This window comes from Pyrgilauda ruficollis, unplaced genomic scaffold (genome assembly GCF_017590135.1).
Source record: "Pyrgilauda ruficollis isolate IOZ18807 unplaced genomic scaffold, ASM1759013v1 scaffold29, whole genome shotgun sequence".
NCBI classification, from domain to species: domain Eukaryota; kingdom Metazoa; phylum Chordata; class Aves; order Passeriformes; family Passeridae; genus Pyrgilauda; species Pyrgilauda ruficollis.
The window spans coordinates 953,691-966,845 of record NW_024524266.1 but is presented as its reverse complement, the minus strand read 5'-3'; the positions used below and the strand labels follow the sequence as shown (position 1 = coordinate 966,845).

At 39.3% G+C, this 13,155-nt stretch overlaps 1 protein-coding gene across 6 annotated transcripts in view; it reads left to right on the top strand.

Moving 5' to 3' along the window:
- The window catches only part of ARHGEF7 (Rho guanine nucleotide exchange factor 7), a 115,446-nt gene extending 105,387 nt beyond the window's left edge, over positions 1–10,059 (top strand). For 5 of the 6 annotated variants that reach the window (XM_041472309.1, XM_041472315.1, XM_041472313.1 and 2 more), the window contains 3 exons: positions 2,999–3,098; positions 3,735–3,789; positions 6,953–10,059. In XM_041472309.1, the coding sequence (XP_041328243.1) occupies positions 2,999–3,098; positions 3,735–3,789; positions 6,953–7,075 (278 nt within the window). In that variant the 3' untranslated portion in view covers positions 7,076–10,059. The remainder of the gene's footprint in view (positions 1–2,998; positions 3,099–3,734; positions 3,790–6,952) is intronic. The other variant, XM_041472311.1, reaches the window with a different exon arrangement.
- The last annotated feature ends 3,096 nt before the right edge of the window (positions 10,060–13,155 follow it).

Here is a 13,155-nt window from a genome sequence, read left to right as displayed (position 1 = left end):
GAATAGCAGATATGGCAAACTGAAGTAACTTGATTCTTTCACCCTATTTCATGAAAATGTGGAGTATGTCTCAAAGGTGTTTAGGATTATATGAGCTGCACAAACTTCCTAGACTGTCCTTTCAGTATTAATTCAGTGGGAAGTGCCCACTGTACTGTAACACAGCCCTCTCTTCGTGTCCTAAAGCTGTAGCTTTTGCAGAGGGAAATGGTTGCACAGAGGGTAGGCCTAAAGAACTAGATGAAGGCACAAGGTGAAATTTAGGGGATATTGCTGAGTGCCAGTGATGACTCTGCTTGAAGTTACTTCTAGATGTATGATTGCAAAAAAAAAAAAACCAAAAAAAAAAAAAACAAAACCAAACCAAAAAAAACTTAAAAAAACAAAGGTATAGCTGCTGGTATAAATATTTTAGTTATACGAATGTTGAAAAAAAAAAAAAAAAAAAAAAAAAAAAAAAAAAAAAAAAAAAAAACAAACCCAAACCAAAAAACCTTAAAAAATCAAAGGTATAGCTGCTGGTATAAATGGTGCAGAAAAGGGGGATTTTGAAATAGCTTTCTTTTGCTTTAGAACTTGACCTCAGATTTGACCTCATGTCTGATGTTACTGTGCATGTACTCATGTGATGACCGGATCCTTTGTGGCAGTATACATGTGCTGTGTGTTTGTACATACTCAGCATGTGCTTGTGGGGTTTAGGAAAAAAAAATCTACGATAAAGAAAAACCCTCCAAAGCTCACAAAACCCAAACCACAATCAAGGAGAAAGTGTGGGGGTTTTTACATAAGTATGAACCATAAGAGCAGCAAGAGTTCTGACATAAAAATAAGAGTTTGTATGACCAAGGGTATTGGAGCAGTGAAGGCAAGAGTGGAACTTGTGTTCCACAGTGGTTACTGTCCTGTGGCACAGGAAGGTCAGTGTTGACAGCAGCAGTGTTCCATTGGGTGTGTTTGTGTAGTGTAAGGTCTCCTTTGTGTATAATGGTGGTGAAGTGCTTTGTGTGTCTGTGCTGTGTTGTGTGCTGTGCTCTGCTGTACTTTCATCAGGATGTGCTGCTCTAGACATCTGCTTCACATGCACGTGTGTGTATAACTGAACAGCTGGGACATTTGTTGTCAGGCTGTCTCCTCCACGCTGTTTGTGCTTTGCAAGGACCCGTGCTGCCCTGCCCAGGCTGACAGCTGGATGCAGCTCTGTACAAAGGGAAAAACGTGTGCTCCATTTGGGTGGAGGGAGTGCCTGTTCTCTCCCCTTGGCCTGTGCTGGGCTGAGGTGTGCTCCACATCAGTACAGAGACCAAAAATGCAGTGATCTGGTAGCAGCTGCTGCCAGCTAATTCCTAATACAACATTTAATTCAGTTCTGTGTTAGCTGCAAGGCTAATAAAGCAGAGCAGTAAGCAATTAACTGAAATAAACATAAGAGAGCTTTTTACAGAGACTGACGGCACAAACAGGGAAGTGTCCTTGAGCTCCCTACAGAATTTGGATGTGTTTGTTTTATAGGTTGTTCCTTCTGGAAAATAAGTGGAAGTGTATTAACCCTTAAAAGATTTCTTTGCTCCGTAAGAAGAACTTACAGCTTTTGAGGACAAGACTCTCTCAAATCTGCTGTTCTCTTTAGTCTGTATAATTTTGACAATCACATACTGATGTGTTAGATCTTTACTGTAAGCTTAAGGAAACTTTTCTGCATTAAAGACATTTGTCATTGTTTGCTAAAATAATTTAAAAGGCTAAACATGTACAGCTAAGATAGGATCCCTACAAGCTCACTGTTCAGAACTCAAGACTGCAGCTCTTTGGGAAGTTAATATTTTGCAATGAGTGTGATTTATTCAACATTTTTATTTATTTGTTTATATTTTGTATTTTGCCATGAACCATAAAAGAAAAGCACTGCTAGCACAAAGCAGCTGTTGAGCAACTAATTTCTCTGGACAGGCATGTGCTCTGTAGTACCAAGTTACCAGTTTCAACTGTATGAGACTTGAGAAATTCCTGGTTAATGAAAGTTCACTACAGTGAATTTGTGACAGGTGTACCTTGTTTGTTAAAACTGATGTCTTAGTTAAAAATGTAAGAACTTCAGTGCTTTATCTGCAGTGTTTGAATTCTGAACCAATGCTTAGACACCAATTTATTTACAGACCTTCTTAAAAAAAAAACCCTTGTAATTTGTTGCAGCTGAACTGAATAATGTTTATAGAATTATGGGTGGATGCACATTTCTGAGTTGTAGCTTTTCTAGTCAGAACTACGTTTTTATAATCTATAAGTTTTATCTCGATGTTGCAAATTGTAATGTGTGGAAAAAGTTCTGAAGGTGTTGGGATGTTTTGAGTTTTTATCACCAAACCATGAAGTGCTTTTTAAAACACCTATTAAATACAACGAGTGTGTGTCATTTGGTAGGAATGTATTGTAGGACTAGAAGGTTATCTCTAAGAGGATTTGCATGTATATGTGTGCACACAGCAAGTGGGGTGTTTGCAGTGTTTTGGGGAAAAGGGTTTTTACTTATTTTTCTTTAATTGCTGTGTCATTTGATACCACTATTCTGCTCCTTACTGACAGAGTAATGGGTTTAGAGCAGAATTATGTCTTGAATTTGTATCAGTGTGAGATCAGAGTATGTCCTTGATGCTTAAATCGCTGTTACTTAAACACAGCTATGTCTTTCTCAGTCTGCTGTGGGGAATTTGCACAGCTTTTACTGATGGTTGAATAGTGCAGTGTTCCTTGAACACTGCAACATCCCTACCAGTGACTTGGGAGTTACGTCACCATTGGGGTGGGGGTGTCACACAACCTTTTGTTGTTGTAAGGCTGTGGTTTCAAAAGTAAAAAAGTGTCAGTAACTCATGTGTAGAGGGAAGGGGGAAATGCAAAGTGGTATACCGTGGTCATGGGGGTGTATCATGTGGTGAATCTTTAAAATGCCACAGTGGTATTTGTGAGTTGCTCATTTTGTAATTTATTTTTACAACAGGTTCCCGTAAAGAATCAGCTCCTCAAGTCCTGCTTCCAGAAGAAGAAAAAATTATTGTAGAAGAAACTAAAAGTAATGGTCAGACTGTTATAGAAGAGAAGTAAGAAAATGTTTAATGAATGATGAATTAAAGTAGTAAACTTTGCACTCTTATTCCTCCTCCTTTCTCCCATTATAGTAGGGTGTGTGTGGTATGTTTGTAGTTGGAATAGAGCTGTTTGGAGTATGCTGCCAGTTCTCTAAGTGCAACTGGCCTTCATTTAAATGCCTGGTTTCTTTGTATATGCTGTGCAACCTATCCCACCCATGCCAAGCGGTGACGTGCTTCACTTACAAATAATTTTTCCAAGTGCTGTCAGATTTCAGTGTTAAATTGGTGTCATCCTTCTAGTTAGCATGTGGTGGTGTTCTACTTTTTTGGTAAAATGTGTGTTGGAAATGAAACTGCAGTTGTGTTCTAGAAAGCTTTAACACAGAAGCCAGCAGAGGTCCATAAGTGCTTGAGAGGTGTTTTTTGTCACAGAAGCTGGTAACAAGTCTATGCCTTACTGAATATAAATCAAGATTAGAGACAGGTTTTTTTTTTGTTTTTTTTAACGCAGGTTTGAAATTAGCTCTTAGGTTGTGGGGTGTTTTTTATTTAATTGCATTTCATTAAACAGTTTTGCCTAATAATAGATTTAGATGTGTATTTCTGAAAACTGTTGTTACAGATGATCTTCTTTTTTCATTTTAGAAGCCTTGTTGACACAGTATATGCATTAAAGGATGAAGTACAGGAGTTAAGACAGGTTGGTAACTTGCTACATTTATAGCAACATGGAGAAAGAAAAGATGGAAGGCTTGTTATAAAACTGAATATGGCTTGCAAGTTCACTTTGACACTCAGGAGTTTAAATTTTGGACTAGATTTACTTTTAAAAGTAAAATATTATTTGCCCAAAAAGCACTCCCTGTTATCAGTCTTTTGAGAATAGCATTGAGGATTGCTTCTCTGAAGCGAATTACTAAGCTGTTTTGGATGTTGCAGCTTCTGAAATGGTGGAAGTGTTAAACAAATTCAGTTGTGCTGTATCATCAGCAAAGTAAGCTTACAGAGACTGAGAAGTCATAGTTGACAAAGACCTAAATAGAACCAGATATTTATAGTTCTAAAATGATACAATCTTAAAGTGACCTGAACACCTCTATGGATCAGTTCTTAAAACTGCTCATTTCCAGAGACAAGAGTCCTTTTCAGTGCTTATCACATGGCTTTTAAAAAATGAGGGCGTCACAATAGCTTTGGATGCTTTTTTGTCACTTGTTCTAAATATCCACCATGATTAAATAAAAATATCACCTTATCAGGGCATAGCTTGTTTTAACTATGTAAATGGTGCTGCATGTAGACTTTGCTTAATGTATAGGTGAAAAGAAGCATTGGATTTTCCTCACTATGCAAGATGTGAATTTGCTTACCAGTGTGACTCCAGAAGTTGGATAAAATTTCTTGTGTTAATGTAAAAAGGATTTGTCTTCAAAATTTTTTTTTTTTTTTTTTTTTTTTTTTTTTGCCATCTGTAACCATGCCTAGTATTTCTAAGGATGTCATGCATATTCCTTGAAATAGGACAGTTGATGTGTAGCATACTTAAATTCTGCTGGGTTCAGCTTATAAAGAATGAGTATTCCAGGTTAGAGCTGAATTTGGCAGTCTTTAAAAAAATACACTTCATATAATAAAAGCAGCAATAATAGCCAACTAATACTCCTGTGGCCTCCTGCTGTTGTACAAAGAATAGATCTGCTGCCTCACTGAGGCTCTGCACAGCTCCATGACCCTTAAACAAAAAGTCACCTTCTCCTGAGCTTCATGCAACACCTCTCTTTTCTGGTGCCTTTTCAAATAGATGTTCTTCAGAATCTTACATCTTCCAAGTCAAAATGTATTAAAGCCTGATTTCATTGTCTTACATATCAGGAATTCAGGAATCTTATCTTAAAAGCATTTATTGGTCCACTGCGGTGATGCTGCCAACCAGAGAAGGGGCAGAAATGATCTCTGAGCTGGCAAGGGCTTTTTGGATAAAGGCTCTCTGGGAGTACATGGTGTCCTGGTTGGTGTAGGCACCAGACTGCAAAGTGGGATCCTTCCTAGAGCAGCTTCCATCAGTTATTCATAGCTCTTGTTCCACAGGCAATACACTTGAACTGGTCCTGAATTGGCAGACTTAAATCTGTTCCCACATAAAATAATGAACTTTCCAAGTTTAACAGACTTGAGGAGGGAATGGAGTTAATGTGAAGTTAATGAGGTGACAGACCATGGTTGTGTGTACAGACCATGTCAGTCCATGGTTGTGTGTACAGAGCAGAGAAAAAGAAGCTGCAGAGCAGTGCCATGGAAAGAGACCTGGAGGTCCTGGTCCATGGCACGTTGAACATGAGCCAGCAGTGCCCTGGCAGCCAGGAGGGACAACCCTGTCCTGGGGGCATCAGGCACAGCATGGCCAGCTGGGCAAGGGAGGGGATTGTCCTGCTCTGCTCTGAGCTGGGGCAGCCTCACCTCGAGTGCTGGGGGCAGTTTTGGGTGCCACAGTAAAAGACATTGAACTGTTAGAGAGAGTCCAAAGGAGGCCACAAAGATGGTGAAGGGCCTTGAGGGGAAGCCGCCACGTGAGGAGCGGCTGAGGTCACTTGGTCTGCTCAGTCTGGAGAAGAGGAGGCTGAGGGGAGATCTCATTGTGGTCTACAGCTTCCTTGTGAGGGGAAGAAGAGAAGCAGGTACCAATCTCCTCTGGTGACCAGTGTCAGGACTTGAGGAAACAGCATGAAACTGAGCCAGGGGAGGGTCAGGTTGGATATTAAGGAAAGGTTTTTCACCCAGGGGGTAGTTGGGCACTGGAACACTCTCCCCAGGAAGCCCAGCACCCCAATCACAGCATCAAGCCTGTCTGAATTCAGGAAGCATTTGGACAATGCTTTCAGGCACATGGTGTGATTCTTGGGGTGTCCTGTGCAAGGTCAGCAGATGAACTTAATGATCTTGATGAGTCCCTTCCAACTCAACTCATATTCTATGGTTTTATAATCCCATCCTTTTTCTAAAATGTCTGTAAAGGATAGCTAATGGGAGTCTAGCTGGACCCTTGGATTGAAGGCCTGTGTTTCTTAAACACCATTAGACTTGTCTTGGGGCCTTAGTTCAATGTTATTTTACCTTCTGGTTGCTTCCCTACTGTTCCCAGCATCACCTTGGCCTGTACAGGATTAAACAGTGTAAGTATTTCCTGTGGATTGGTCCCTGTCATCCTTATGGTCCTGTTGTTCATTTATTTCAATATTGCCTGATGGTACTAAACAGTGAGAACTCACTTGTTAATATACATGTGGAGAGATGGTGTTCCTTGAAATTCAGACTTCTCTTAGACTGCTGGTAGTCATCTAAAAAAATCAAAATCTAGTCACAAAACACTTTTCAGAGAACGCATTCGTTTTCAGGATACTCCTTTCAACTATTTACATTCCTAATGAAGCAAGTTGATTTGCATTAACTTTTAAGCTTTTTGGAGAATGAAACCAGTTAAAATCACAGGAGGTTCTTACAGGGGATATTTAGACTGCTTACTGCTCCATTTCCCTTCTCCATTAGCAACAAATATTTTCAACTCCTCATTGATCAGACTTGAGCAGAAGAATTAATGATTAGTGGCCATCTGTTACTTGCACTTGCTGTATAAAGGTCCCCGAAGTACAAATAGGAAGTAGCTCAGTTTCCATTTGGTAGCTTTTGTTGCATTGTGTGAAATAACTGTGTGTGACTTATGAAGTTAATAGAAGCTTTGCTTTTGAACAGCTCATATTGGTTTTACTGGGAAGAGCCTTCAGAGTTTGTAATTGACAGTGTATGTGTAGTCAGATCTGTTAAAAGCCCCAAAATCAACCAGTAATATTTCTGTCTCTGTTAAACAGGATAACAAAAAGATGAAGAAATCATTAGAAGAGGAACAAAGAGCTCGCAAGGACTTGGAGAAGCTTGTTAGAAAAGTTTTAAAGAATATGAATGATCCATCTTGGGATGAAACCAACTTATAACCACTTCTTCTTTTCCCCTTCTTCTTTCTATTGAAAGACCAGTTGTAGAACTGAGCTGGGAAGCCTTCTGACATTAGTCAGTGTTGCATCAAGAGCACTATAAAACAGGATTTAACTGGATCTAGTGATTTCTTGCTCTGAACATACAGAAAGAGTCAAGCCATTTACTGCAGCAATCTGTACTTTAAGCATGGAGACTGTGGATCCTGAACTCTACTAAACTTAATTTGTTTGCATCCAAATTACCTCATTTTGCAGAAAGTGCAGCACCTGACTAAAAGTCCATGTTTTTCAGTGGCTTTTTAATTAAATATATATTTTTCTTGTAAATAGCTGTAATTTAGAATGCATATGTGATTGATGTATCAGGGCTGATATGTTGGGGTTTTTTTCTTGTGTTATTATAATGGTCACAAGTGTTAGAAATGATGGCAGTACTGTCTTACCTAAGAAAGGTCAGAGTTCCTTGTGGATAATTATGAATTAGTTCCAAATTACCCACTCACCACACATGCAAATTTAAACCCCTGTTTTTCCTATTTACCACTATATTTAAATCCTTTGCTGTTACCTGTTATTTTAAACAGTTTACAGTTCCTTAAGAACAGTATTAAAATACAGGAAATTGTTTATTGACAGTAGAAACAATTTTTAACAAATCTAATACCCACAATTTACATTCACATACACTTGTTTGGTAGACTAATCTATTGTGCTTTGGCCACCAAAAGACTGATGTACTTGCCTGCTTTTTATGACTGTGATTTTTAGGTGTTTATGTACTACATTTTCTATTGTTGTGCTTAAACATACAGCTGGCTGATAACAGATCATACAGTTTGTTTAAAGGAAAAAATCAATCTAATCCAAAATTTTGTGAATAAATTGTTGCTATTTATATTTTATGGTCACAGCAGTTAAATGTTAGCTAACCTTTGTGCATAAGACACATGGGCTAGGCCAAACTTCATTCAGAGCTTTGTTTCTATACCACTATATAAGACTCTCTGTTTGGAGTTCCCATACTGTGGAAGCAGTCATTCCCTTCCCACCCTTTTTTCTTTGCATGTTGCTGATTTCTGTCCTACTGGGATTTAAATGGAAAGAAATGTGGAATTAAGATTTTTTTTTAATTGTACTGTAACTCATAATTTGCACTGCTGACAGATTTTAAAATACATAAAGGAACATTAATTCCCTAGTCTGATAGGTGCAATCACTGCAGTTTCTTGTATTTAAGATAGGAGATGATACATCACTGCAAACGGTGAGCTTCAGATGAAGCACTTAAAATACTAATCCAATTAAAGCTCATTGTTTTCATGGATTTCATCAAACTTTGGATTTGACTCCAGACAGTGCAGCTTTCTGAGGGGTTTGTGTTCAGTTGAGTCAGAAGTGCAGGTATAGCACAGACTTGAGTCACACCTTTTGTCATTCTGATTTTCTACTGCTCTTTTAACTCCTGCTAAATGTAATGCTCAGACTTGAGCAAATGTTTGTACGAACTTTAGTGAGTTGGAGCCAGGATGATTCGGGTTGTAAGACTGTCATGCATATTTTGAATCTAATGAAAAATCTACTTTTAAAGCTACCCACTTTTTTCAGTCAAGAACAGCTTTTTTTAAATAGGAAATTCTGTCAATGATTACATACTTGAGAAACAATTCTGTGGGAATGAATGCTTCATAACCTGAGTAGACAAGTTGTCTTTTTTAGAAAGCTGAATATATTTGTAAGTGTCTTGTGTTCCTGCAATTTAAAAATGTTTTCCTTTAATTCTAAAGGAGGAGAAAATGAAAAACATCTACATTACCAGTTTTATATATTCACAGAATTTTAAATTTGTTATTGTTACCAAAATCTTCCCTTGATGTTCGCGGTTGCACAAAATTGTGGACTGATGTTTTATTTATCTTCACATTTAGAAAACATCCTTGCTAAAAACGAAGTGATACTAACTCCTGCATATGCATACTATCATGGCCAAATTTAGACTTGGGGAAGCCAATATAATGAGAATTTTGCTAACATTTTCTCTTTTTGACATCCAGGGTATTTTCAGAGTGATTTTTAATTTTCAATTGAGCATATGCAAAAGGACATTCCAGAGGAAGAAGTATAAAAGGAAAACATTAAGCTTAGCAGTATTTAGCAAATTTTAACTCAGGAACAACTTCCATCATAACAATTTGTTTTGCATTATATTGTAAAGAGTGGTGTTGCTATGTAAATCTGCTGACTCTTAGTACCTGTGATATTAGTAATTTCTGACAGTACCCCTACATTGACATCTAATGAACATGCCTTAAACACTGGGATGAAGCAGTTGTTAAGTATGATCAGGACTTAGGGACTGATTTTATTCAAGGTGCATTGGGAGGACTAATTTTTACAAACACACACACACACAAAAGGAGGCAGAAAAGAAAACTGACCTAATGTTGTAGGTATGTACCTAATGTTTGTCTCCAGTGCAGTGAGCAGCTTCTGACTTTTGGGAACCAAGAAGTACCTGAACTTGTTTTCATTGGCAATTTGTTACAGTGTATATAGATTGTAAATGTCACCATGGACCTTCTGAATTGTTGGAAACTTTACATAAGCATGGATAAATGGGGCACTGTTTATTTAACCTATTAAAGGGTTGTTTGTTTGCTCTCATCATTTAGGGATGAGGAGATGAAGCCATTTCTTATCCTATAGATGTGAAGCACTTTCAGTTCTGACCTGTCCAAAATGTAGCATAACATTTCTCTGTACTTACTGATGTATGTGTGTTTGTCTCACCATGTCATGACATCCTAAAGATTCAATAACTGACTGCTTTTGTATAAACCTTTTTAATGCAAATCATTTAGGGAATTTAGAGTATCTGTTTACAGTGTCTGTGAAGAACTCTAGTTTAGATGTCACAATAATATCCTGGTATCCACTACTAAAGCTTTTATGCTACATTGTAATTAAACCATGAATTTTTTCCCCTACCCTGTGAAGTGTTATGTTTCATCTAATATGTGGGTTATGAGATAAAGGGAAATTGCTTTAATTTTTTTGCCATTCATATAAATAAGCACCTCTCCAATTTAGTAGCTGCTATACTATCTTGAAAGAGCTTTTTCATGGTCTTTTATAATAGTAAATTGATGCCTGGAGGAAAAAAAAAAACCAACAAAGCCAGGGTTGTTTAGAGGGGTGAGAAGGAGGATCTTAACTGTCTTACACTGAGAAATGTTCACTTTATTTGGCAACCTGATCTGCTCAGGTAATGTAAGAAATGGAGGAGATCAAAGACAGAAAATAGTGAAAGGAAATAAAGCAGGAAACACCAGAAACTGCATCAATTGAGTAAAATATGTCTACATGCATGAGTTATCTCATAGACAGAAATTTGTGATGTGTGTACCATAGAGACTTTTTATGGTTTATGGTGCTGCCTGAAATAGGGGGAGAGGGGTGGTTTTTATGGTAGCAGAATCATCAGTATGGCTTTATGCCAGATGGTGGGATGGGTTGAGGAAAAGTGCAGGGAGCCATTTGTTTGAAAAGATGGTTTCAGTCTTTGGTCAAAGCATTTGAAGGGGTTAGTAACATGTTGGGTGTGTGAAATCATAGATTTATTCCAGCTTAGTTCAGCAAGGAGATAGACTTAGAACAGAGGACTTTATTTGTAGCAGTTTATAATTATTCTCAGAAGTCTCACTTTGCAACTTTTCTCTGGGTTCATCACTGTAAAGATGGATATTTGACACAATTTGAAATGGTCATTTCCTTGTCACCTGAAGTGTTTTGGGGATTTTGCTTTTTGAATGCTTTTTATTGTGGTGGGTTGGCCGTTGCTGGCTGCCAGACCCTCATGCAGCCGCTCTCTTACTCCTCTCCCTCAGCAGGAGATGGGAGAAGGAATAAGATGGAAAAGCTTGTGCATTGAGATAAAAACCACTGATATTGTTCACAAACAAAAAAACTAAGCCACTTTTCCCTTACCCCACTTCTTAGGCTGAACTTGACTCTTCCAATTCTGTTGCCCCTGTCTTCCCCTTTCCCCACACCAAGCAGTGCAGGAGGGTGGGAATGGGGGTTTTGGTCTGTCCATAACAATTCCTCTGTCCTGCTCCCCCTTCATGCTTTTCCCTGCTCCAGTGTTGGTCTTCTCCATGGCTGGCAGTCCTTCAAGGATAGATATGCTCCAAGGTGGGTTCATCCTGGGCTACAGTTCCTGCCAATCATCCTGCCCCACTGAAGACTCACTATGGACTGCAGATTCCTTCAGTGCATCTGCTGCAGTGTGGAGTCCTCCATGGGCCATAGGGGAAAACCTGCTGCACTGTGGTGTTCTCTACACCTACAGGGGAGCCTTCTCCAGCACCTGTGGCACCTTGTTCCCCTCCTTCTCTAATCTGGGTGTTTACAGGACTTTGTTGCATTTCTCCCTCACTGCTGCACTCTAAAATGTGTGTTCCTCAAGGCACTACCATGTGTCTGAGGCTTAGCTGTGCCCTGCTTGTTCAAGGGATGTGTCAGTTACATCCTGTTGGACTGCTACACCTACCAGGCTCAGAAATTCAGGTGCAGAACTTGCTGTTACCCACTTTTACACCTTCATTTGCTGTGATAGGTCATGAGAAGGGAAAAGGAGCATGTAACCCTTGATTATGGGAGTGAGGGGCCTGCAATAGTCAGGGGTGGTGTGGGTTATTGTGTGTGTGTGTCTCTGGATACTCCGTAAATCCCACCATGTTGATGCTGAAGGGTCCCAGAAAAGGGAAGTTCACACTTTGGAGAAATGCTGAGATGAAATTTGAGATTAATTTGCTCTGCAAGACATGCTTCATTGTCTGGAAAAGGGATGGAGGCTTGCCCTCATGGAAGGGAAGCTGAGCCTGGATTTGGAACTAAATTGACCTCCAGAGCTCTTCAATAATTTGAGTGGCTGCCTTAAAGGCACTGTCCAGGCCTAAATCTAACTCTTGTGTCCTTAGGAAGAAATGAGAGCTACAGTTCTGCAAGTTACTATGAATAGTTACAACTTGTGTAACAATTACTTAGTGCAGGTCTTCACAGTGCAAAATTTGCTGAGGTGCTCCCATTAGTTCCTGCACATTCTCACTGATCTCATTGTGTTTCTCTGTTGAACATGCCCAGGCTCTCCTTTGTGCATGGCAGAGCTCACTTCTGTGGTATTCTTCTCCCCGTCCACTGTCTTGAATCCATCCCATCCCCCATTTGTGTGGGTGTGCACACCTGCAGGCATATCTGCTGGATTTCCAGTAACATGGCAGTGCTAACCAGCCTGGGAAAGGAAGTGTATTTTGCTGAATCCAAAACTTAGCACTGTACCAGCTAGTGAGAAGAAAATGAACTCTGTCCCAGTTGAAACCAGAACAGACCTTTTCCTAAAGTCCATTCTACTGTCATATGTAGGCCTGGTGAGATTCCCCAAACAATTAATTTTATTTCTTAGTGTATTGCTAGCCACCTTTTGTCAGTCAAGCAGCCTGTGTTTGCAGTAGACAGAGATCAACAATACAGAAATAGCATGTTTTTGCAATATATTTCCAGCAGGGGACTGTGTTAGCTTCTCCTGTGTCAGAAACTACTCACTTTCCCTGAATTTGTTAATACTTCTACTTTTGTGTGCTTTATAACCAAATGGAGTTAGCTTTTTTTGTATATTTTAGAGCAGTTTTTCAAGCTCCAGTAGGTACAGTCTATGAAATACCTTTTGTCCTGTAGTACAGAGGTAGACAGTCACAGTTGAAAGTGTTCATGTAGCATTTGACCAAGCTGTGCCCATGGGATTTGTGGGGGGTTTTTAGCACTTCCCCTTGGCACACATGGCTTGTAACAGCATCTGTACATTCAGCATCACAAGCAGAATTCCAGAGGAACTGAGAAAAATCTACTGCTACAGCATCTAACACATGAATCTCCATTCTGAGACTGAATTGAGAAAACTGGCATGATGCAATGTATGCTCCATCCACTGCACTTGATTTCCTCACTGCTGGGAATTTATGGTATAGGACTATTAACAGTGCTGGGAGGGGCAAAGAGCCGTGCATTGAGGGAGCTTGGTA